Source organism: Palaemon carinicauda, chromosome 17 (assembly GCF_036898095.1).
Source record: "Palaemon carinicauda isolate YSFRI2023 chromosome 17, ASM3689809v2, whole genome shotgun sequence".
In the NCBI taxonomy this organism is placed as follows: Eukaryota; Metazoa; Arthropoda; class Malacostraca; order Decapoda; family Palaemonidae; genus Palaemon; species Palaemon carinicauda.
In genome coordinates, this window is record NC_090741.1 from 42387784 (window position 1) to 42410478 (window position 22695).

At 41.7% G+C, this 22695-nt stretch overlaps 1 protein-coding gene across 1 annotated transcript in view; it reads right to left on the reverse strand.

The window, feature by feature from the left end:
• LOC137656699 (methionine aminopeptidase 1) overlaps positions 1 to 22695 on the reverse strand; it is a 41186-nt gene that overhangs the window by 15816 nt on the left and 2675 nt on the right. The window contains exons 2-6 of the mRNA XM_068390905.1: positions 21795 to 21846; positions 16406 to 16459; positions 10668 to 10843; positions 4182 to 4404; positions 267 to 398 (exon numbers count right to left, since the gene is read on the reverse strand). Of these exons, the coding sequence (XP_068247006.1) occupies positions 267 to 398; positions 4182 to 4404; positions 10668 to 10843; positions 16406 to 16459; positions 21795 to 21846 (637 nt within the window). The remainder of the gene's footprint in view (positions 1 to 266; positions 399 to 4181; positions 4405 to 10667; positions 10844 to 16405; positions 16460 to 21794; positions 21847 to 22695) is intronic.

Genomic DNA, 22695 nt, shown 5'->3' on the forward strand with positions numbered 1-22695 from the left:
AAAGAGATTTTCTGTGCAATAATTGTATGACATGCAACAAGTAATAATAAAACACAGTGTGTATATCGATTACAATTAACAAACAGTATTCAAATACTTTTTTTTCAAAAATGAAATAAACTTAGTCCAAAATATATGTACTGAAATCAAAGCAAATTAACGTACTCCACTGGTTTCTTCTTCATAACTACATCATATCTTAAGCAAATCAAAATGCACCATGCATCAATAACTCAGTTGTTTGATAAACAAAAAAAATATCATACCTATTTCAATGGATTTTTGTAAACATTCCCAAGTAGTTTTAACCAAATTCTTGGCTATACTACTAACTTCTCCAATAAATAAAGTCTCGTTCAAATCACCATGGTATTCTCTGTGATATACAGTGACATCAACTGCAAGGAAAAAGATAGGTACAAGTTTTGAATACATAAAATTTGATAGAACAGCAGAAATTGTTTTTTTTTTCTTTTCTTTTTTTAATAATGCTGATCAAAATTCAAAATAAACAAGAGAAAATATAGCAACACAGTCTCAAGTACTTCACACCAGGTACATGTGGCTAAATTTCTCAAAGGCAAGCAGTCAAAGTGATGTACATAGCTTTGAATGACCAAAAAAATGCAGACACAAGTGGCAAAAGTAAAAGTATTGAGTTTTTATATTACACATAACATGATAACTTAAAAATATTTTTAAGTAAACCCATTGATCACCTTAAACTTGAATTCATGGTTTCAAATGTTCCCAAAAGCATTTTTTCTTTCCTGTAGCCAGACAAACCAGCAGGATATTTAACGTAAAATTTATTATTTCCCATGATTACCTTTGAAAAGTAAAATGCTATTAGCTGGGAAGTTTCAACATGAAGACTTCAGAATAAAAAAAGATTAATTTTTCCCTCTTGCACTCATGATGAACCTTAAGAGTTTTGTTAGGAATCAACTTTCTCCCCCATAACTTGCACGATACATTAATTTTAGCTAGATCTCTGTTGAGGGATTCAGCAACCACAGGTCTATATTCAGGGGATGGAATTCAATTTTTCTTTAGTATTCATAAACCGGGAGATTCTTAGCACCCTGCTACGCCTAGGACTGGGACCATTCTGTTATTTTTGCTTTCCATAGACTGTCCAAATCCATAGAAGATTCATTGGCAAAATTCATTAAAAGATAGCCAGTTCCTTGTGATGCGCAGGTGGCAACCCTACCCAGAGCCTGGGTAGGGGGTGGCTATTGGTATCAGCCATCTGTATATATACTAACGGAGTGGTGAAACTAGTCACTTTTTCTTTGCAGGCAGGACTTATTGTCTGACAGGTGATAGCAGAACAATTTGTATAAATAATTCCAGGATTGTATTAGCAAGGGAAAAATACAAATTTTCTACAAATTTGTCATTTGTTCACCAAACTAACCAACCTTCCATTATCTATATATGGATGACTCGCCCTTAGCTGGGCAGATAAGTCCAACTACTGGCATAGTCATTGACGAGGGTTTGCCTATTACAGTATTAGACTGTAATTGAGGGAAACCTTGCCACCTCGCCTATCAATACAAAAGGGAATGATAGCAGCAATTCTGTATCATTGGATTGCTGTGAACGATATCCCGACCGACCAGGAAGACGAGGTGATGAATCTCACGTCTGCGATCGTCAATCAGAATAAATTCCGATCTCATCATTGGATTGCCACAAAGGACATTCTGACCCACCAGGAAGATGAGGTGATAAATCTCGTCACCGCAATCAATCAACAGATGAAGCATCGTCCACCTGATGATAGTCTGCAGAACCAGTAGGAAGGGGGTTAGCCTGCGAGCTGGTAACATTCCTAAAGAGAGAAACAAAGGTCTGTAAATTATGAGACAACGGAGCCATCGGATGGTTGGTTGGTTCGCCGTCAGCAGGAGGTTGTCCAGAAAGAGAAAGTAGAATCTTGTAAAAGCCCAGAGCAAAGTTGGCCGCAGACGAAGAATCTCTCTCCGCCCAAGTTGAAGGAGACGAAGAAGCGTTTCCTTCGAAAGGGAAGAGGAGATCCCCAAGGACGGCCAATCCTGCAAAACATCCAAAATAGAGAAGATCATCTCAGAGGCAGAAGGAGAAGTTGTTTCTCTAGAGGAAGCAACAACACCCCTAAGTCCATGAGATCGCCCAGGAGTTAAAGGGATTGCGTTCCCACTCGGTCATTCCCCAGAGGAAGGAAGGCAGTCGAGAAGGAGCTTGGAGAGAGGTGAGAGAGAGAGCACAAAGAAGAGGAAACTTGTGATCGTTTCGTCTCTGAGTTAGACTCTGAGAGAGAATGATAGCACTTAGTCCTCTTCTTCCTGCACTTCCCAAACTTCTTCCACTGTGAGGCAGACCACTCTGTAAACTTATCACAAGGAGAGTCTTGTTTGCAACGACGCCCTCTACATGTCAAACACAAAGACTGTGGATCGGTGTCTACCGACAACATGAAGGTCGTGCAAGTACGATCTCTGTCAACCAAGCACAATCATAATTGAAAAAGAGAAAGTAAACGTAAAATGAGCGCAAAACAATAATGTTCATCAATGTCTATAGCAACCTTGAGGAGAGAGAGTGTCCACTCTCTACAAGCCAAAAAAAAAAGTGACTAGTTTCACCACTCGTGAGTATATATACAAGTGGCTGGTACCACTAGCCACCCACTACCCAGGCTCTGGTAGGGTTGCCACTTTGCACCAAAAAGTCCAATTGGCTACCTTCCAGCTTTGCCAAAAGATATATCCATATATAAATAATGGAAGGTTTGTTAGTTTGGTGAACAATTTTTGTTTTTCCTCAGCTGGAGTCGCAAAGAAAAAAGTTATTTCATCAATATGGAATTAATCCTCAAATAGATTATTTTTTGGGAGATGCTGTATGGTCTCCAAAGACTTTCCTGTGAAAGGCTAAAACAGGGACTCAATATGACATAAATACCAAAGAAATATAATCTCCCCTGCTCTGAGGCCAGTGTATCAACGTACAAAGCACATACCCAACGTGTATACAGGAGACCCTGAAGATCAAGCTCATTCAAATTTGCCACAGCACCTCCGTAGATGAAAATCATCTGCTATGAGTGACGTTATGCAAGAACCATTGTTCCAGTCCTCGCCAGCATCAAGAAAACTGCTTGAAATAACTCTACAAAACTAAAACTGACCCATTTGGTGGAAAAGAACATCTAACCAATATAAAAGATGTAAATTGCTCTATAGGCTACAGCATCATCAACAACTCCCTTGGCAGACTCTTCATCAAACATAATTGCAGAATGACTTCACATGAAAACTAGGATCAGATTTAATAGTCCTACAAATACATATCCCATTTTTTAGAATCAAGGTACTTTTTATGATTACTCTCAACAGAAAGGGAGGATCCTTACAGTCTAAATGAATATCGTCAGTATGCCAATCTGTTGAACTAGCATAATAAATTTAAGATAATAAATTAATCATCATGACTGAGGACACATTGAACACGCCGAGTACAGTACAGTAGTGCAGGCCATCTGAAAAACAAACTTTTTGACTGCCTTTAAGACAATATTTGTATAAACAAACAATGAAGACATATCTATGTAAGGTACAAATGTAAATATACAATATGGGAAATGGTAAATTGTTCTTTGAGAGATTACAAATAAACAGAAACAAAGATACAGTATAAAGGGGTACGTGTGAACACAAGGCAAAAATTAACTAGTGTGATTAACATTTTTCTTCTATTATATTGAACTGGCTCTCGTTCTCCACTGTTTTGATTGGGGCATGGTAGGCAGATGGTGGTACAAAGGTATCTTGGACTGGAGGGGCATGGCAGTGGGAGAGGAATAATTCAATTGTTTTTTATTTTAATTTTGAGGTTGTCAAACTTGGCACTTTGGAATACATATCATTATGCTTTACAAAGGTAGGACTCTTGGAAACAAACTAATCTCCACCCTGCTAACTAGCAGGTGGATTGTTAACCCTTGCTAAAAGTCTTATGGCTCATCTTTCAGCTTCGCCAAAAGTTATATCCTCTATAAATAGCGTTGGTTTGTATTAGTGACGGAACAAACAGAAATCAACTCCTAAAGTCTGATACAATTTTGATCATGCATTCCCTCATTGTTCAACAATATTTACAATAAAAAAATAAGTCCACCAACTACTCACTATTGCATATATCACCATTTTGTAGTGGTCTCATATCTGGAATTCCATGGCATATAACCTCGTTTATTGAAGTACAACAAGACTTGGGAAAACCATGGTAATTTAATGGTGATGGATAACACTCTCTCTCTACTGCTGCTTCGTGTATTATACGGTCTATTTCATCTGTTGTGACCCCAACATCTGCGGCTTTGACACCTTCATCTAGGACTTCTCTGGCTAACTGTTAAGTAAAGAAAACAATGTAAAGTAATCTAAAATAAAATGTTGAAAAATCACAATATATTTTCCCTATTTAAATTAAGATTAGTTCCTCTGCTGATACAACACAGGTCAAATTATTCTCTCATTCTAAATTTGGTTTATAACATCTTCATAAGGCATTATTCAGTACCTACACTACTGTGTCTATTTTTTTCAATTTTCATATTTAGACAGCAGTCAGTATTTGACACCATTTTAACCATTGGTTCTATATAGGAGCAAAGGTGGAGACTCCAGTCAGCCCAAGTCACCACCACTCAACCAAACAATGTATACATAAATATGAGGCAGGTGTTAGGCTAGGTCACCGATAGGAATTGGTAGGCAACTGAGGAATACAGTAGTTTTACAACAGCTTAGAACAAACCTCTTAAGAGGGATATTCAGTCAACAGTTGAGATTTTCATGGTCACAAGGGACATCCAGTTACCTACTTCTATGAAATTGAGCTAAGTCCACCTCAATCCTCAGTAGTCTCCATTGATAACCATTATCATCATGAAGCGTATTCATCTACAGAATTACTAATGATTTAGGACTATTATACTCACTCACAATTGGCATGAATAACTGGTCTACCTGAAATCAACAAATATATACTTACTACAAATTTACAGAACAAAAATCCAGGATTGTTCCACCTACTGTATATTGTATGTCCAGAGATAGAACCTGACAGGTAGGTATGATATGGATTTGAATGGAAGATGGAGAGGGAATGTGCAAGGCAAGGCAAGGCAAGGCAAGGCACCTCCTTGCTGACAGCAGGGGACATATCTCTGCATCGCTCCTCCCCGCTGCTTCCTCCTAACATCCCTCCTGGACTGAGCCTGGGAAGAGCAAGAAAAGGTGGAGCAAGGCCCATCCACTTCTGGATAAAGAAGCTGCTGTTGGTCATTGCTGGGATTTAGAGACAGGCTGGACTTTCTTAATACCAGAGCCACAAGGAATGGCTGCTGTCTCCTTCAAAAGGCCAGAGCCCTTGAGGGATACCACACAGTGAATAAGGAGTGCAGATACATGGCATCCCCTTTCACTGCTGCCTCAAAAACACCCTTCTAAGAGGTAGATGAGGAGTCCAACACCTACTGAATCATTAAACCTATTCGATCATTAAGGTAACTATTGTTTCAATGCCAAAATTGCTAACACAACCAACTTTCCAATACCACCTCATGGCTGGTGACTATGTGCTTGTCAACCCATAATGGGATTTGTTTCCTCCTTAGAATAAAAACCCTCTAATCTAAATACATCCGGGAATGAACAATCCGGAGGAAGCGATGAATTGGGTCCTGAACAGTCTTTTTCCATGTCTGAGAAACAGTCGCTGATGCCAGAGAGCAAGAGCAATACCACACTCTCCTCCTGGTGAACTTATGTTGTCAGCCTGGCTGTGCTTAAAAGCCAAGAGCGAAAACCAGTAACTTGAACGAGTCAGGGAGCTAGCAAGTAGGATCACGACCAATTGATGGTATCTCCTAGGAAACAAAAGACTAAAGCAATACTCCATCAACCAGGTAAATGGTAAAGGGTGGGCACTCAAGCTCCTAGATTACTTGGCCTGTGTCGTAATCGGCCCTCAAAGGTCCGATGGACTGTCGGTATGGATGATTGGCCATCTGTACAGGTAACCTGTCATAGATACAGGTGATCACCTCAAACTGATACAGCTGGTGCCCTAATCCACACGGGATTGGTTATCAAGTGGGAACGGTCGTCTTCTTTCAAGAGAGGAGATATTGCAATCATTCATCCTGGACTACTACTTCTGAGAAGAATTGTCAGAATTAGAAGGGGAAGAAGAAAAGGAAGATAGCTTCACATTCTGCAAATCTTTACCCTCAACCTCTTACGAGTTCATGTTCAGTCCAAAAGGACTTAGCACCTGGTAATGGTACAAACAGTGGTCATTGTTGCACCTGTCTCACCTTGCTACCGACCCTGAAGTTACCAGTCATTGAGAAAACTCTATAATGGCATAATGATGAAGAGCAGTAGTTGGTTCATCATTAAACAACCCGCAGGATCAGCTAGCATGTGAACTCCGCCGGCTATGCTCTGCATCGGCATGGGGAGGTAGTGTGAATGATACCTCTATTGGCCTACCATACACTGGTGAGGATTGGTCGGAGGTAGGATCACTCACCTGCAACTGAGGAAACAACGATGGCTGTCACAACAACCCCATGATTGCTAACCGACCTTGAAGGTACCAGCAGATGCATGAGCTCCGCACCAGCACAGAGGGGTGCAAAAGGACAAGGAACAGTCCTAAATCATGATAAGAATGGGATAGGTGGACGCATACTCCCCACCATTCACTTTTACCCGGCTGTAAGTGTAACACCGGCTCACAGTACTTGTTAGCAGGTGAGTGCCGTCACTCCGTAGTGTAAAAGAGCAATTACTATAAATCACAAGGAACTATTAGTGAAAGGCCTTCCCTTGTGACTTTTTTTTTTGTCCTCTCCATGATGAATGTCTAACGAAGAAAAAGTGCTGGGAAGAGATTGGCAGATGAGGAAAAGGAAGTAAAATGACAGATTCAGAGATAATTTGTATTTTTCCTAACGATACAAACCTTTGATTATTAATAAAGGATGAGCCATTAAAATTAGCAAGGATTGAGAGAGAGAGAGAGAGAGAGAGAGAGAGAGAGAGAGAGGAGAGAGAGAGAGAGAGAGAGAGAGGCTACCCTCTTCACTCACACATCTGTGACTGTGCTTTACTTTGCTTGGAGGTAGAACTTCAAGGAGGACAGGGTCAGTGGGTAAGTTTGTATAAATAGCTAAAAGTTTGTATCGTTAGGAAAAATACAATTGTCTACGAATCTGTCATTTGTTCCGTAACTGGAATACAAACCTATGATATTTATAGGGGTGACACCCATTACGAGGGTGGATGTCCCTCCCAATCTGGCTTTTTTGCTTCACCTGGGGTCGCCCTTTTATGAGTAGGTTAGTACCAAAAATAAGGAGACCCTAACAACTCGCTAAACCTTGGCAGCCTATAACAAGCTGTGTGTTGAGAATATTAGCAGTGTGACTGTCAAGTTAAAAGTTATTCAGAGTCTTTGTAGGAAATAAGCGGTGATTTGCCATTGATTGGTGGGTTGACTCGATGATCAGCGAGTTGGCGATCGAAGAGCCGAAGGTAAATGGCGAATCTTAGGTGCATCATGAACAGGGATTCAACGACAAGCAAGCGAGCGGTGAACTGGCAATCGGCGAAGGAGAAGCTGACAATCGGCAAGCTAGTAATCGGTGATCAACAACCTAGCAATCGTCGATCGGCAGGAGATCGGCGAACTGACGATCAGAAAGTTGACGATTGCTATCGGCATGCTGGTGATCAGCAATCGACGAGACTGGAGAAAGACGAGCTTCAATAGGTCGGAACACCTGAACGATGATCTGGAGATGGGATGTGCCCTTTGGAAGGGCCAACTCCCCTGGGAGAGGCTTGCGAAAGAGACCTAGACGGTGCGTCGCGAACCAGGGTTCGTTGACAAGGGGGCAAGTCCAAAGAACCAGGTGAAGATCGGGAACCAGAAGGATCAGAATGGGGAGAAACCTCCGAAGAGGTGTCTTTTCGCCAAAGGCAAAGGAGCCTCTCTAAGGCGGTGAACGGTGGGGTCAAAGACCACGGTTACAAACCCCCAAAGAGGCAGGAGGGTCAGCAAGCTGATAAGCAGCAGTGGGTCTCCGAAGAGGAGTCTGTATGAGTGGCCTCTCTTGCGAACGAGATGTGAACACTCGCAGGAGAGACTTGCCTCAGACTTTGCTCCGCCCCCCCGACGGAAGAGTCGACTCAGCGTAGTCTTAAGCGACGAAACAGCAACAGCAATCGGCGTCGATGTGATGAAGATGAAGATGATGAAGGGAGGTTCTTCCTCGGAAGGGAGGGCAATCCAATACCTGGGGAGGATAACTCTCCCTTGGAAGGGAATGTAGTCCAAACCCTGAAGGCGGACCTCCAGGCAGCGCTCTTAGCTTCCCATCAACAAGCCTTGTTCAAGTTGAAGATCTGCATTGAGTCCTGCATGAGAAAACGTAGCCGGAGCTAGGGCCTCGAAGACGGTGTGCTGATCAGAAGCTGCCACAGGCACAGAGGGACAGGAAAGTGATGGTGCAGTGACAGCAGATTCCCAAGGCACGAACAACACTGCTCTTCTACATCAGCTATCTCTGTCGAACGAAGAACAGCATCGCTAACTGAGGACAATAAAAAAAATTATGTGACAAAAACTCCCTTGGGAGGAGCACTTAGTCTACGGATGGGAAAGGTATCCACCAAAAGAGCAGACACAAAATAAGGACTGCGCACTCCCTTCCCTGGCCAACATCGATGGGAGGAGAGCGGCAGCATAAAAAATGTAACAAAACAAGAATAATAACTAATCAATTCAGCTAAGAATATTCACTACTAGGGAGAACCAATCGACCCTCCAGTGGGTAGGGGGTTCCCCGCGGAGATGTAGCTTTAAAATTAAATCATAAACAATTTATAATTTCACTCAATTAATGAAGAAACCATTCGGAAGCGCAACCTAACCCGCAAATGGGAAAGGTGCTCCCCCCGCTGAGTATACTGCAGACCGCCCATGAAAAGTGAGCAGTAGATTCCACGTAGAGGGGAAGGCGACGACAACAGCTGAACGGAGGAGTATCCAAACAAAGACGATTTTCCTGCGGCGGTAACCAAGTCACACGGAAGGCTATCCACCAACAGGATGAGCGATGTCAAAGGGAAAAAGGTCAGAAGGGAAGGTTCTCTGCCCTTGAGAAGCTACAGTACTGCACTATCACACAGACAGCAACATACATTGTAAGGAAAGCTACAACATTTATATAAAAACATTTAGAATGTTTCCATATACAGTACTGTATAGTATATAGAAGAAAAAAATGAGTTAAAAAGACAAAGAATAATGGCAGTCCAAAATATGCAAGGAGGAAAAGCGGCAACATCCGCTCACCCTCCAAGCCAAACGTAAAGTGACGCACAATCACAGGTGTATGAGTGAAGGGGGTAGCTAGCTACCTCACTACCCCCTGCTCTCTGGCAGGCTAGGTAGGTAACCCTCACTAAATTCTAATGGCTCGTCCTTTCAGCTTTGCCAAAAGTAATACCCCTATAAATAGCGTAGGTCTGCATTCCATTTATGGAATAACTTTCTCTACTTCTCCTTACCAGCCCTTTTTTTTCTTGCTGTCACAGAGAAGTCGTGGTCTGGGCAACCAATACAAACTCTGCTCCCTAGGATGAGGAAGCTACAACAGCTTCTCCCACTGCAACACAAACCACTACATTGATGGTTTTGTCACATGGGGAGCACTATGAACATTCAATGACACAGCACTATACAGTACAGAGATCACCACCCTGGAAACACTCAGTGATAGGCGGCCACCAGACAATCAATGTTCTTTATCGGGCAAGCAGGTACAGGAGTAACAGTTAGAATTGGATAACTCCTTCCCAAGGCAGAGAAGCTACCATGAAGCGAGACAAGTTATGCTCCAAGTTCAATGTCTTTGGGATCAGCATCGTGAGAACACTCAAGTGAGGAGACTGTACAGTCACCGCCTCACAAAGTTAGGCAACACATGGAGTTTCAAAGGCTTTCATTGTCAGATGAACACAATCCACTTCATCTCATTCTTACATTTTGGTGGGCTTCCACTTACAAGTGATTGCTCACAAAATAAAACTTATCACAAACAAAGTAAGAAAAGGTCCAACAATCATGTGATGAAGTGACCAATGCAACAATAATTCTGTACTGGTTGTGGCCAAAGAAAAAAGTGGCTATTCTGTGATTGGTGGGTGGGCAGTGCTTCCCTCTGACCATTACCAACTACTGTACTGTACCTTGTTAACGATTCACTGGTCATTCCAGTGCCGTTGAAGACATGTCCCTATTATAAAGGATAAAACGTTTGTATAAGCATAAAGATAATCAAATAATTCATACATAGAAACAATTGCCTTCCACACTAGGCATTGCACTTTATTCTAAGTGTGTGATAAAACACACCATTGGACTATTCATACATAGAAAATATTGCCTTCCACAATAGGCATTGCACTTCATTCTAAGTGTGTAATAAAACACACCATTGAACTATTCATACATAGAAAATATTGCCTTCCACAGTAGGCAAAGCACTTCATTCAAACTATGTGACAACTTATTTAAATCAAATGTCTACTCACCTTGCAAGCTACTCTCATCACCTCAATCTCCTCATCGGAAAGGCACTTAATGTTAGTGGACCCTCTGAGTTTCTGTTCAGAATGAGGAAACCCATGCGGGTCATCTGCATAATCTGGCCGACCTATACTAGACGGAACCTCCCGTTTAGCACTCTTGGGATAGGGTCGTAAATTACCTGTGGCACAGATGGAGGACAAATTATAAATTATAAATAGGCATTTCAAAATAGTAATTTTTCTGGAAACCTAAAATGAGATACCAACTATTGTTGTCTAACTTATTTACTGTGATGGTTTTCTATGGTCATGAACCATTTTAATTATGTCATAAACCTTTGCACTAATACTATGAACTAAATCAATATGTCCTAATTACACAAGGGCTTAAAAATTTCGATGACTGTACAATATATGACAGCATCAGTCCTCTAAATACAAGCTCCCTCATTTCATATTGGTGAATGCTAACCTCTTTACTTTTATATAACTGAGAATAATTTTGTCTTTTCTTTTATAGTCTAGTCTTGCATTAGTGTCATATAATAATAATTGCCTGAAGACCTCACTTGGCCAAAGAAATAATAGGTTATTAGTATTTTTAAAACACATTCACTCTTAAGATTCTCGAAGTCTGCAAATCTTTAATTCTAATGTATTACACTGCCCTCGCTGCATTAACACTGTATGTGTTACCTGCAATTCTCTGCACTCTCAAACACCACTGTTCTCTTCCTATTCAACTGTCCACCATCTTCAACTTAATCAAGCTTCAATATTTCTACCAATAATTTAAGAACAAATCCCCTGGTCATTCCCGCAAGTCTAGAAATATGTTTTGGTGGTCTTATTAAACTAATTTATAATAGTGATAATAATAGTAACACACCACAAGCAGAGGATCCAAATGAATATGCTTTAAATAATTATAAGCATCACAACAAATATGTGAACTAAGTAGAAGCTGATAGGAATCAAATATTCTAGAAACATTTCCAAATGGTAACAAAAAAATTACTTACGATTCTCAAAATCATACACCAAGTATAAATGTGTTGTTTCTTTAATGCAAAAACCAGTTTTCATATGGAAAACTATTAATAAGAAGTGGTTATTTATTTCAATCCTTTAATCACAAGTTGCCAGAATCAATAAATATTGAGGATGAGATAATAAGAACTATGGCCTCACAAAAGAAAGGGCTGGATAAAGTTGGAAACAATACCAGGGTAATGTGAAAATCAATCAAATGGCCAGTATGAAATTCCTGTTGTAAAAAAATAAACGGTTTGCAAGCACAATTTTTATTCAAAGGCCACAGGACTCGCCTTTGTGTAATCTTCCCATTTCTTGATCTTCCCAGAGATGGCATAGAAAAAATTTCTTTCAACTTCACCTGGCTTCCCCATTTATATATCATATTGTTCTTTAACCCTTTTACCCCCAGGCTATTTGGAAATTTCCAACCCTTAACCCCCAGGGGGTTATTTTTTTCCCAGAACATTTTGCAGTATATTTTTTTTAAATTGCTCTAACAGCCTTAATTTTTGTCATAGAGAGGTCAGGTTGGTCTCATTCTCTTGGAAAATGCCTGAATTTTCTCAAAAAATTATCAAAAATATGAAAAAAATAATTTTTATAGCATTTTATTGCAAGGACGTACCGGTACGTCCATGGGGGTAAAGGGATGGCTTTTGTGAAACGTACCAGTACGTCCTTTGGGGGTAAAAGGGTTAAAATAACACTAATTTTTAAAGTAATTTATATTTTTCCTAACTATACAAACCTTAGTCCTCTATATAGGAGTATGGCTTCAGTGCAAGCTTGAACGGCCCTTGAATTGTTACCGAGGTAGTAACAGAAACCAACCGGTGATATGCGGAAGCCCCGCTAACCTGTCTGTGTACTGGACTAGTCAATTTTCAATTTAAGTCTGGGACTAAGAGGGATGCTTAAAGCAGGAAATGTAACTCAAAGGACCTACACTTATAGCTGCGAAAATAAAAATTGCTTCAAGAATCCCAAATTTTCTAAACAATACAAACCTGAGCCATTCAATAGTAGTATAACTTCAGCTAAGTTGTAACATCCATTAAAAACTATGGTACTTGAGAGGAGTCCTTGAACGCCACCCAAGGATTTGGAATGGGGGAGAAGAAGACTGGGAGTTTCCTGTTCAGCTGTGTGGCAAACTGATTGATCTAAAGTGATCACCAAGGAGCAAGAATCCTTTACACCCCATGAGGATGCGAGTACTACTCCGAACCTACGAGTATAGCCTATCCCTGGTAACTAGACATGTCTTGCCTATAAAGTCCCCTAGCCTGGAATGAACCTCGCTGATAGCTCTAAAGCGTTGTCCACTGCCCAGATATGCACCTGTTTTGTCAACTAGCTAATGTATAAAACAGTCACTTCTTGCTTGTTATCGTACACTACAAAAGTAGTGTTATTGCTTATCAGCTCTTCTGAGTACCCTATCAAACTACTGCATGTTGGAAAGCCTGCATTGCCAGGAACACTGGTCAAATTTCCAACACCATGATATGCAGGTGGTTTTTTCTGGGGACAACACCACTAAAGCATCTTTGTACCTTAGGTGTGGGCCCTACCCTCTTTAGATGCATCCAAAAAGAGCATTATCTCTGGAGTTGGGGAGTTAAGTGGGACTCCCTTGGTAAAGTTTTCATCATTCAGTCACATTTTCATCATTCAGTCACCAAGAGAGAGGGATCGCTGGCTGTCAACAAGTGATGCTTCAGACACCATTACAGTGATTGCTGGTAGAGATGCCCATGTGGAACACGATCCTTTGAGGAAAGATATTTCCAAAAGTCATTGCCACAGATGAAATGGGAGTTCTCGATTGAAGACACACACTCACACATACACACACACACACTCACTCACTTCACAGAAAGCTTTCTGTATGATTTGAACACGTATGCCAACACAGAAATATAATATAATAGAAATTTCTTGAGAGTGAACTGTGTGATACATGACCATGTGTTGTACTCTTTTGTAGGATATACAAGTGATTTTAACTTGCATATGGTTTATATTTGTAAATAACGTATCCGGGACATCATCATGTGTAGCACCGTGCATGATTTGACGTCAATCGACGTCATCATAGCAAGGGGGTTAAGGGCTAAACAGAGGTGCTTTCTGTAGGACTGACAGATGGATATTTGCAAATTTGTTCTTCCTATTCACCAAAAGTATTAAGTCTTCCTCTAAGATGGTAAATACCATGATACTTAATAGAGTTTACTAAAAAAATATTGTTCTGCAGCAAGAGGTCTATGACTAGTATCCAGCCCCAGGTAAATTTAACAAAGGAGAGTTGACTGTAAAAACCAGGATGACTTCGAGTGCATTATTCTCTTCCATCGCGCTAACCACTATCACCAAGGTCAGAGCTTTCGTTAATTTTGGATGGTAACTCTGGAATGTCATCGCACTGCAAGTAAGGGGAGATCAAAGATCTTTGAATGGTAGGTGATATCCATCTAGAATGACTTTTACAACCCGCTGCTCTATTCCATGTCACTCACATTTCCCAATGGGGGGGGAACGCCAACTTCAGCGTCTCCTTCCTACCTTCTTACATTTACTGCCACTCCTGAACTGGACAGGTTGTGCAGAAAAGAGTGAAGCACTGTCAGAGCCTTTACTAGAGAAAGACACAACCAAAGGTATAGATTGGGCTTTGGAGAATGCTGAAATTTTCTTCAAAGCTAATCCTAACAGCGTGGGGGGACAAAGGTCTTACCATAGCTGCCTTCAAAAGGCTTGGACCCCTGAAGGTAACTGCAGGGTAGATGAGAAGTCATTACTTTCCTTTAGTTCTTCACCACTGCCTCTACAGTCTCCTGAGGAGAGAGATATGAAGCCTGCAGCAACGAGGCATTCCTCTACGTCCTGTCCAAGAACCTGGAAACAACCGCATCCTTCCTCCTAAAGACCCAGCTGGCACATTGGTTCACTGACTAGTGTGCCATGGAGGTCACTGCCTTTGCACCGGACAAAACCAACAAGTTGCTCTTCGCCATCATATTAGGATTTGAGATATCTAAAATGTTGGTAAAATAAGTAACTGCACTGGCCCACTGGTTGATCTAAGAAGAAGCCTGGAGGATGGCCATACAAGAGGTTTCCTCGGCAGCAGACAAGGGCTGAATAGATGATGCCTTCAGCTTTGAATCTGTCCAATAATGTCACCGTCACTGCATAAACAGAGGGGTCAATTAGAAAAAGAAACAAGCTCGTACCCTCAGGTACAGTACGTGGAATTTCCTTTGTCCAGTGAGCAAGTGAAAAGATCGTACTCGACAGGCTAAACCGAAGTGAATTATCAAGCCCCGAGATCTGAAAATCCCCTCAGTCCAAGGCCATGCAAACAAGTTCAGACCATGGCAACTCCAGTGAGGTCTTCGATCCTTGAGGGGCACTGAAAAGTCGATCAATGACTGTCACTGGAGCCACGGTAGCTTCTCCAAATGTTTTACACTCACAAAGGAGGGCAAAAACCTCCACATATTAATACGCAGTCTCGCAGCTCTCCACTTCCGCCGACGTCATTGGGGTATTGAAAACCAGAGACTTCTCACTCCTCCATCACAAGGGAGGAGGTCTCCTCAATCACCTCAGGAGCAAGTATGGTCTGGACTGAAACCAACCAGAAGTATAAAATGAAGAATGGGGGCTCGATTGACAATCAACCTCCCCTTCTGAGAAACAGAACTGTCGTTGGCATTCACATCCCCACACAATGATCAAGTACAAGGTAATTTAGTCTCTGTGGTGTGAATGGTATTTGGCGATGCACAGGCGCCAACCAATAAGATCACGCTCCCTCTGAGAAGGAAGTTACAAACCACTAAGCTGGGGGGTTTTTTCACAAGGGTAGCACTGGGAACACTCAAGACATTGAACTACACAGGGATCACCATCCATGGAACAGTCCTCTCCAGGTATGCCCGACAGACGAATAATTTTCACTACAGGGCATGCAGGTACGGGCAACTCACTATACTTAACAAGTGGTTTATAAGGTTTGTATCCTAATGGGATCAAATTTCACTTCACCATGTACTTACCTTTAGGTGCTCTTCCACTTACAAGTGAGAATGCGAAAAAAAATACTTATCACGAACGAATGTAAGAAAAGATATACAGATGTACCTGTAACGGCCAAAGACAAAAGTGGCTATTCTGTGGCAGGTGGGTGGCCAGTGTACCCCCTTTTCCACCTGTTATTACCCAGTGTCATGTTAAAGATTGTTAAAGATTCAACGACCATTTCAGTGACACTTAACCCTTTTACCCCCAGGCTCTTTGGAAATTTCCAACCCTTAACCCCCAGGGGGTTATTTTTTTCCCAGCACATTTTCCAGTATATTTTTTTTAAATTGCTCTAACAGCCTTAATTTTTGTCACAGAGAGGTCAGGTTGGTCTCATTCTCTTGGAAAATGCCTGAATTTTCTCAAAAAAATTATCAAAAATATGAAAAAAAAAAATTTTATAGCATTTTTTGCAAGGACGTACTGGTACGTCCATGGGGGTAAAGGGATGGGTTTTGTGAAACGTACCAGTACGTCCTTTGGGGGTAAAAGGGTTAAGACAAATCCCTAATTTAAAGGACGAAAAGTTTGTATACCTATTGGAACAAATATACTTGAGAATGCTTATATGAGTCTATGAATGTGAGCTTGGTTAAACTACAAAAACTTACCCGTAAACATATAAAATGGCCATGGATTGTACTGTGACGGAGAGTCTGAAGCTCCTGCAAAGACAAATTAAACACAAGTCAGCTAGCATTTCAACTAACAAACACATAATATTTCAACAAGGAATCACAATGTGATACAAAAAAAAATTTAAATCAGCAACTTAGAAGAATAGAGTAGTAGATATAAAAAATCTATAAACAGTACAGGTCTTTGTGAAATAGTTGCATCTTCTGCATTACCTGGCAATTTCTTAATAATAAAAATATAAGGAAAGATAATTCCAGACGTAAAAGACCAGAACTAGCAATTTTATATCTTCCAATTCATAAATTATGATAATGGCTTACATACCATGTACCAAATTGTCAAGTTACACATTGCATGATTTTAAATATGACAAATATTAAGTAATTTGTATTTTTCCTAATGATAAAAACCTTGAGCTCTTTATTAGGGGAAAACCTTTCAGCGAAGCTGGAAGACAAGCCATAAGACTTTCGGCGAGGTGTAGCTACCCCCTCGCAGTTAGCAGGGAGGTGGGGGGGGGGGGTTACCAGCTACCCTGCTTGCACACAGACCAATGTTCTATCGTCAATTTTGTTTGCAGGCAGGAATTACCAGGGAATAGGTGATGACGGTCCAAATTTGTACAGTATAAAGACCTCAAGGTTTGTATCGTTAGGAAAAATAAAAATTACTTTCAAATTTTTAATTTGTTCCGACAATAAATACAAACCCTTTCTCTCTTTATTATAGATGACTAACCCCTTAGGTGGATGGAAGTCCTAACCAACTGCCTGGCTTTTGACCCGGGGTTTTCATCCTTTCGTGATACACACGTATAAGAGGGAAAATCCTGACACCTCGCTAAAACCTAATAGCAAAAGTAAGCTTCAGCAGCCTGAGCAACATGTGATACTAGAGTGTGACGTAGGAATTTTTCAACCAACAATAGACGTTACCCAACCTCACCTCACCAGAAGGTATGGGGACGCAACAAGTATATATTTCTATACTAGCTTATACAAGGATAATGATTTTACTGCAAACAGAAAGGCCAGCTTCTAGAGAACCATAGGTGCTGTTCCCCCAGAGAGGGGAAGATGAAAGAAATTAAGAGCCAGTTATTCTTGTCATTCATCCTTGTGAGCTAAGGATGGGGGGTTTGGAGGAGCCTATAGGTCTACCAGCTGAGTCATCGGTAACCTTTGACTGGCCCACCTTGGTCCTAGTTTGGGTGGAGAGGGGGTTTGGGCACTGATCGTATGTATATATGCTTAGTCTCTTGGGCCATGTCACTGTCCCTTGCCTCTGCCATTCATGAGTGGCCTTTAAACCTTTAAAAACTACTGTATGCCCTCCAACATCTGATACTTGTCCATCAAGGAGCCTGAGGTGTTTAAACAATTTGTTGTGTAGCCACCACAGGGCCAATTAACAAAGTCTCCATGTCTCCATGTTCCTGTGGGTCACGCCTAGCAGGAAGTGGGCGGTGAAGATCGTCTGACGCATCCACACACGCGCTTGTAGGACGTCCGTCACAGTAGTTTTCTTGAATGCTAGGGACATATCTATGTCCCTAACATCCTGAGCTCAGGGTCATCTTGTTTGTGGAGAAGGATCAGGGTTCAACGCTTGGTCAATGAACTTGCGAATCCAAGCAGAGATCCCGTTCTTGGCGATGCTCCTCTTGACCTTCCCGGGCTAATAGTGTGTGCTGGCATTAGGGGACAAGCTCCTGCAGTTCTCTTGGTGTAGAACCTCAAACTCCTCCCACAACAATGTAGCAGTTGATCTGGATCATTGGTTACATTACAAGACTACCAATCTGGAAGGCCCCAAATCTAGGATCCCCTACTCCCAGATTTTGAGTCTTGGTGATAAATCTCAGGGATGAAGCTGAGTATTACCTTTCGCCATTGCCCTGAATGGGAGACATTGCATGAAAGACCTTGGAGTTCGCAGACTCTCTTGGCCAAACCAAACGCAAGCAGGAAAACCGCCAAGGTTGGGTGAAGATCTGATGCTTGGCATCATGGATCATACGGGGCATCCTTCAGGGATAGAAGCATGCGAATCATGCACCACGGAGGAGGTCTAACTTCCAATTGGGGACAGGTAAGTTTGAAACTGTATGAGGAGAGACAATACCAGCAAAGTGGAAATGTTAACACCTTTCAGCCTAAAGGCCGAGCGATAGTTTTTTCACCACCGAGACCGAGAGAAGTTTTTCCCCCCCCAAGGAGGCAGCCTATTTGCTTAACACACACGGCATGCAAGTCAACTAGTAGTAGTAGTAATAGTAGTAGTGGTCCAATGAACGTTCATGAGTCGAACGTTTGTGAATGCTGATGAGGACCGGAGACCCGATGAAGTAGTTTGCATGTCTACATGTGCGGCCCCTTAAACATTTGCATGATCTCTTGAGTTGCATCGAAAACCGAAGCTAATATGAAGAAGTTCTAAAGACGAATTGCATCGGGAATCCGTTCCCCTGTACTTGTGTGAAAATAACAAGTTCAGAGTGAGGTATTAAGTACCAAGGCTGACAAGTGTGCTACACCTCCCATTGCTGGCAAGTGCTGGGTTAGGTTCCAAGAAGATAGTGTGTGCTAAACTCCCACAACTGTATGATGTGGTAAGCGCTACCGAAGTAGCGCAACCCGTAGATACCATAGGTTGAAGTTCTGTGTGCTGTTGCCGTAAAGAGCTCACTGAAGTAGTGAACACCTGTGTGCTATCGGGGACTTGATAGCTAGTTTTAATGAGGTAGCGCTAGTTCTTGCTTTGGATAAAGAGTCTAGCATGTGACGTATAGATAAGGAGACTCGTTATGAGACTTGAAAAGCGATCGTTGAAGTAATCGCGCTATTGTGTGATAAGCAGAGAAAGCAGCGTCTCTCACTGGGAAGAGCAGTGCACTTGCTTGCTGTGAGGATCATAGCCGGTAGCAGTCTGCAATCCTCGCCAGAGAAGTTTGTCAAACAAAGTCGAAAACGACCACCTCGAAGAGTCAAGGTTTCCAAGACTCGTTGCTGGTTGTCGGCGATTCTAACTGCAAGCTGGAAGTGCTGTTCGTCAAAGGCGGAAGGCAACTTTACCTCGGAGGGGAGAGTCGTGAGCTGGGCAGTGTTGTGACCCTGAACAATGGTCACTATTCTAGTTGTCACAAACTGACCTGCAGCGACATGTTGGAAACTTGCTCACGAGCTGAAAACTGGTCACGAACAGAAACCTGGTCACAAGCTGGTCTGTGTTGCCTCGTCGTTAGTCCTGAAGTACAATAGAGAACAGAAGGGCGATCACGAGTAGAGGAATTGTCAGGAGCTGGAAACGGTTGCTGGAACTCCAGAAACCTGGAAGCAAGCTAACAGGCGATCGCGAGCTGACAAGCTGGACTGGGCAAGGCGAGGAGACAGGGGAAACGAGTCAGCTGGGCAAGACAAGACAGCTAGGAGAACAGGACGACGGGTACTGGAAGAGTCAAGCTCACCGAGGGCTAGTAACATCTTGATGCTTAAACAGGCAACACTCCAAGGGATTACAGTAGAGAAAGGCATGGACGAGTCCATGACCCTCTTAATTCCATGTGACAAAGACTACTCCGGAGAGGACCGAACCTGCATATGGAAAAGGTATCCATCGTGAGTAGCAGGAACAAGCTTCGGACTTAGCGCTTCATCCGCCAGCCGAGCAAGCTCAGAACTCGGGAGAGCGCCATCGTCAGCATGGTCAGGAACTGCCACAGGTACAGGCGATGAAGGCGGTGATGGGGCAGAAGCAGCAACTTCCACAAGAACATGAACATGCTTCTGACTTTGCCATCCCTCCGCCGACTACCATCCCAGAATGAGGGAGTGTGTCATCGTCAGCTCTGAAGAAAATCACTCCAGAGAAAACCTTACCCACGTATGGGAAAGGTGCCCCCTGAGGCACAGAAACATGATTCCAACATTGCATTTCTTACGCAAGCAGCATTAGCAGAACGATGGAGAGCGACATCATTAGCGTTGAAGAAAACCACTCGGGAGAAAAACCTAACCCGCGAACGGGAAAGGTTTCCCTCTAGAGCTTGAGGAACATGCTTCAAACTTTGCACTCCCTTCACTGGCCACCATCGCAGAACAAGGGAGTACGGCGTCGTCAGCACTGAAGAAAAACACTAGAAAAAGCCTAACCCGGGAAAGATCTCCCCAGGGAAGCGCAGGAACATGCTTCAGACTTTGCACTCCCTCTGCCGGCTGCCATTGCAGAATGAGGAAATGTGTCATCAGCAGCAAAGATGAGCAAGACCGAAGTCGAGGTCTGGGTAGGCAGCAAGCAGTCTTCCTGCTACTGACCTCACAGGGTGCAAGCAACATCTACTTTAATATGGTAAAAGAGCATCCACACAAAGAACAATTTTCCTGCAGAGGAGGACCAAGCCACTGCGTTAGGGGAAGATTAGGGGAGGACTCCAGCCTAAGGGTTGTCCTGCGACAAGGGTTAGAGACCGTAAGAAGAGGTTCTCCGCCCTCGAGGAACACCCGACACTACACCTCTCCGAAACAGCAACACACACACCTGCGAAAACAAACAAAAACTAAAAGAGCAAATTAGTCAAAGCCCAGTCAAAAAAAAAGTTGGGGGTTAGAGAAAGACAAACATCTACTCTCCACTGAGCCAAAGGTAAAAGTGATGATAGAACACAGGTGTGTGAGCAAAGTAGCTGGTACTAACCCCTACCCCCCTAACTATTGGTGGGGTAGTACCACCTCGCCAAAAGTCTCAAGGCTAGTTTTCAAGCTTTGTCAAAAATATATCCCTAATAAAGAGCAAAAGAGTTTGTATTTAGTGCTGGAACAAATTAATATACAGTTGTATATAAAGCCCAAGACACTCACTACAGCAAGAAGTCAATTTTGACATCTAGTGAGACGTTACAGAAGACAAAATTTGTTTAAATTGAGTTGAATATAAAAGCTTACACTTTACAGTACAGTATTCAATAAAATCCCAAAGTACTTTAAAATTACAATACTGTACTGTACTTGTATAGCCTAGATAAAGCAAGAAATATTTTTAGGACAGCAAGCACTAAAAATTAACTGCCTATAAGAGAGAAGAAAGATTGCCAATAAAATGCTTTGATACTATTAATTCTTACAGAGAAGATGTTAGTTTGTCTGGTAACAACAATAGTAATAATATTAATATCAAACCCTTGATATTCATCATTTGGTAATGTAAATTATGACAACTAGTAACAACTAATACATTAATAAATTAAACAAAATACATGAAGCATTCATTACTGTAAAAACATAAAATAGACTAAGTTAAAAATACAACAGTCCCATTCCTAATGGTTCACTGAAATCAGATCAAACATTACAGAAGTGCACTTACTAGTCTTCTTGTGTAGTAACTTATGTGATTCCCAGGACCCCTTGAAACAACTCTGAAAATTAAAATAAGATCTATCATATTTTTTTTTCTACAAAGACATCACAAATTAATCAATAGTGTAAAATTAATGCTTTCACTCGCCCTAATCACTTAAGAGTCCACAATATTTAGGACAAAGCACACTAGAATTCCATCTTGCCGTAGGTCAGTTTAAAAAGGAAAATCTCATTTGGAGTTTGCAACTTTTTTATTTCAAAATCATTTCCAATTTCTAATTTAATTTATCTAAAATGCTAGATTAATTTTAAAGAGAAAGTTTGAAGTATCTTCAGTCAGAAGAGTTGGAAGACCCACGCCTACATAGCTGAGCACTCTGAATCGAGAAGTATTGATTTGAAAAGCTCAAGACAGAATAGACTAGCGAAATCTAACCGAGGCCCTTTGCGTCAATAGGCGTAGGATTGATTGATTAAAAGTTTTCAGGCATTTTTAATCAATCAATCAATCAATCCTACGCCTATTGACGCAAAGGAGATGATGATGATGTAGGTGAATTAATGCAAAAACAAGTACTGTACAGGCGAAGTCCAGTAGGACGAAAGAAGAAATAATCCCGAGAGGTCTCATAAGAGATTTACAAGATTGAATATTGCCTCCAGGAGTTTTTACGACACAGGAATTAAACGGGGGTGAAGAGAATAGTAGGCCTTTAAACATTTCTGAGAAAGACTATTGGCAACATAGAGACAAAACCAGGATTGCCATGAAGGAATCAATCGGGTATAGTCCTGGGTTAGGTTATAACACTGTCTAATTCCATTTTAAAATACTGTATGGTTTTGCATTCGTAAGTGACAATAAAAGACTTTTATAATTTGGAAAATACAGATTTCTGCTAAAT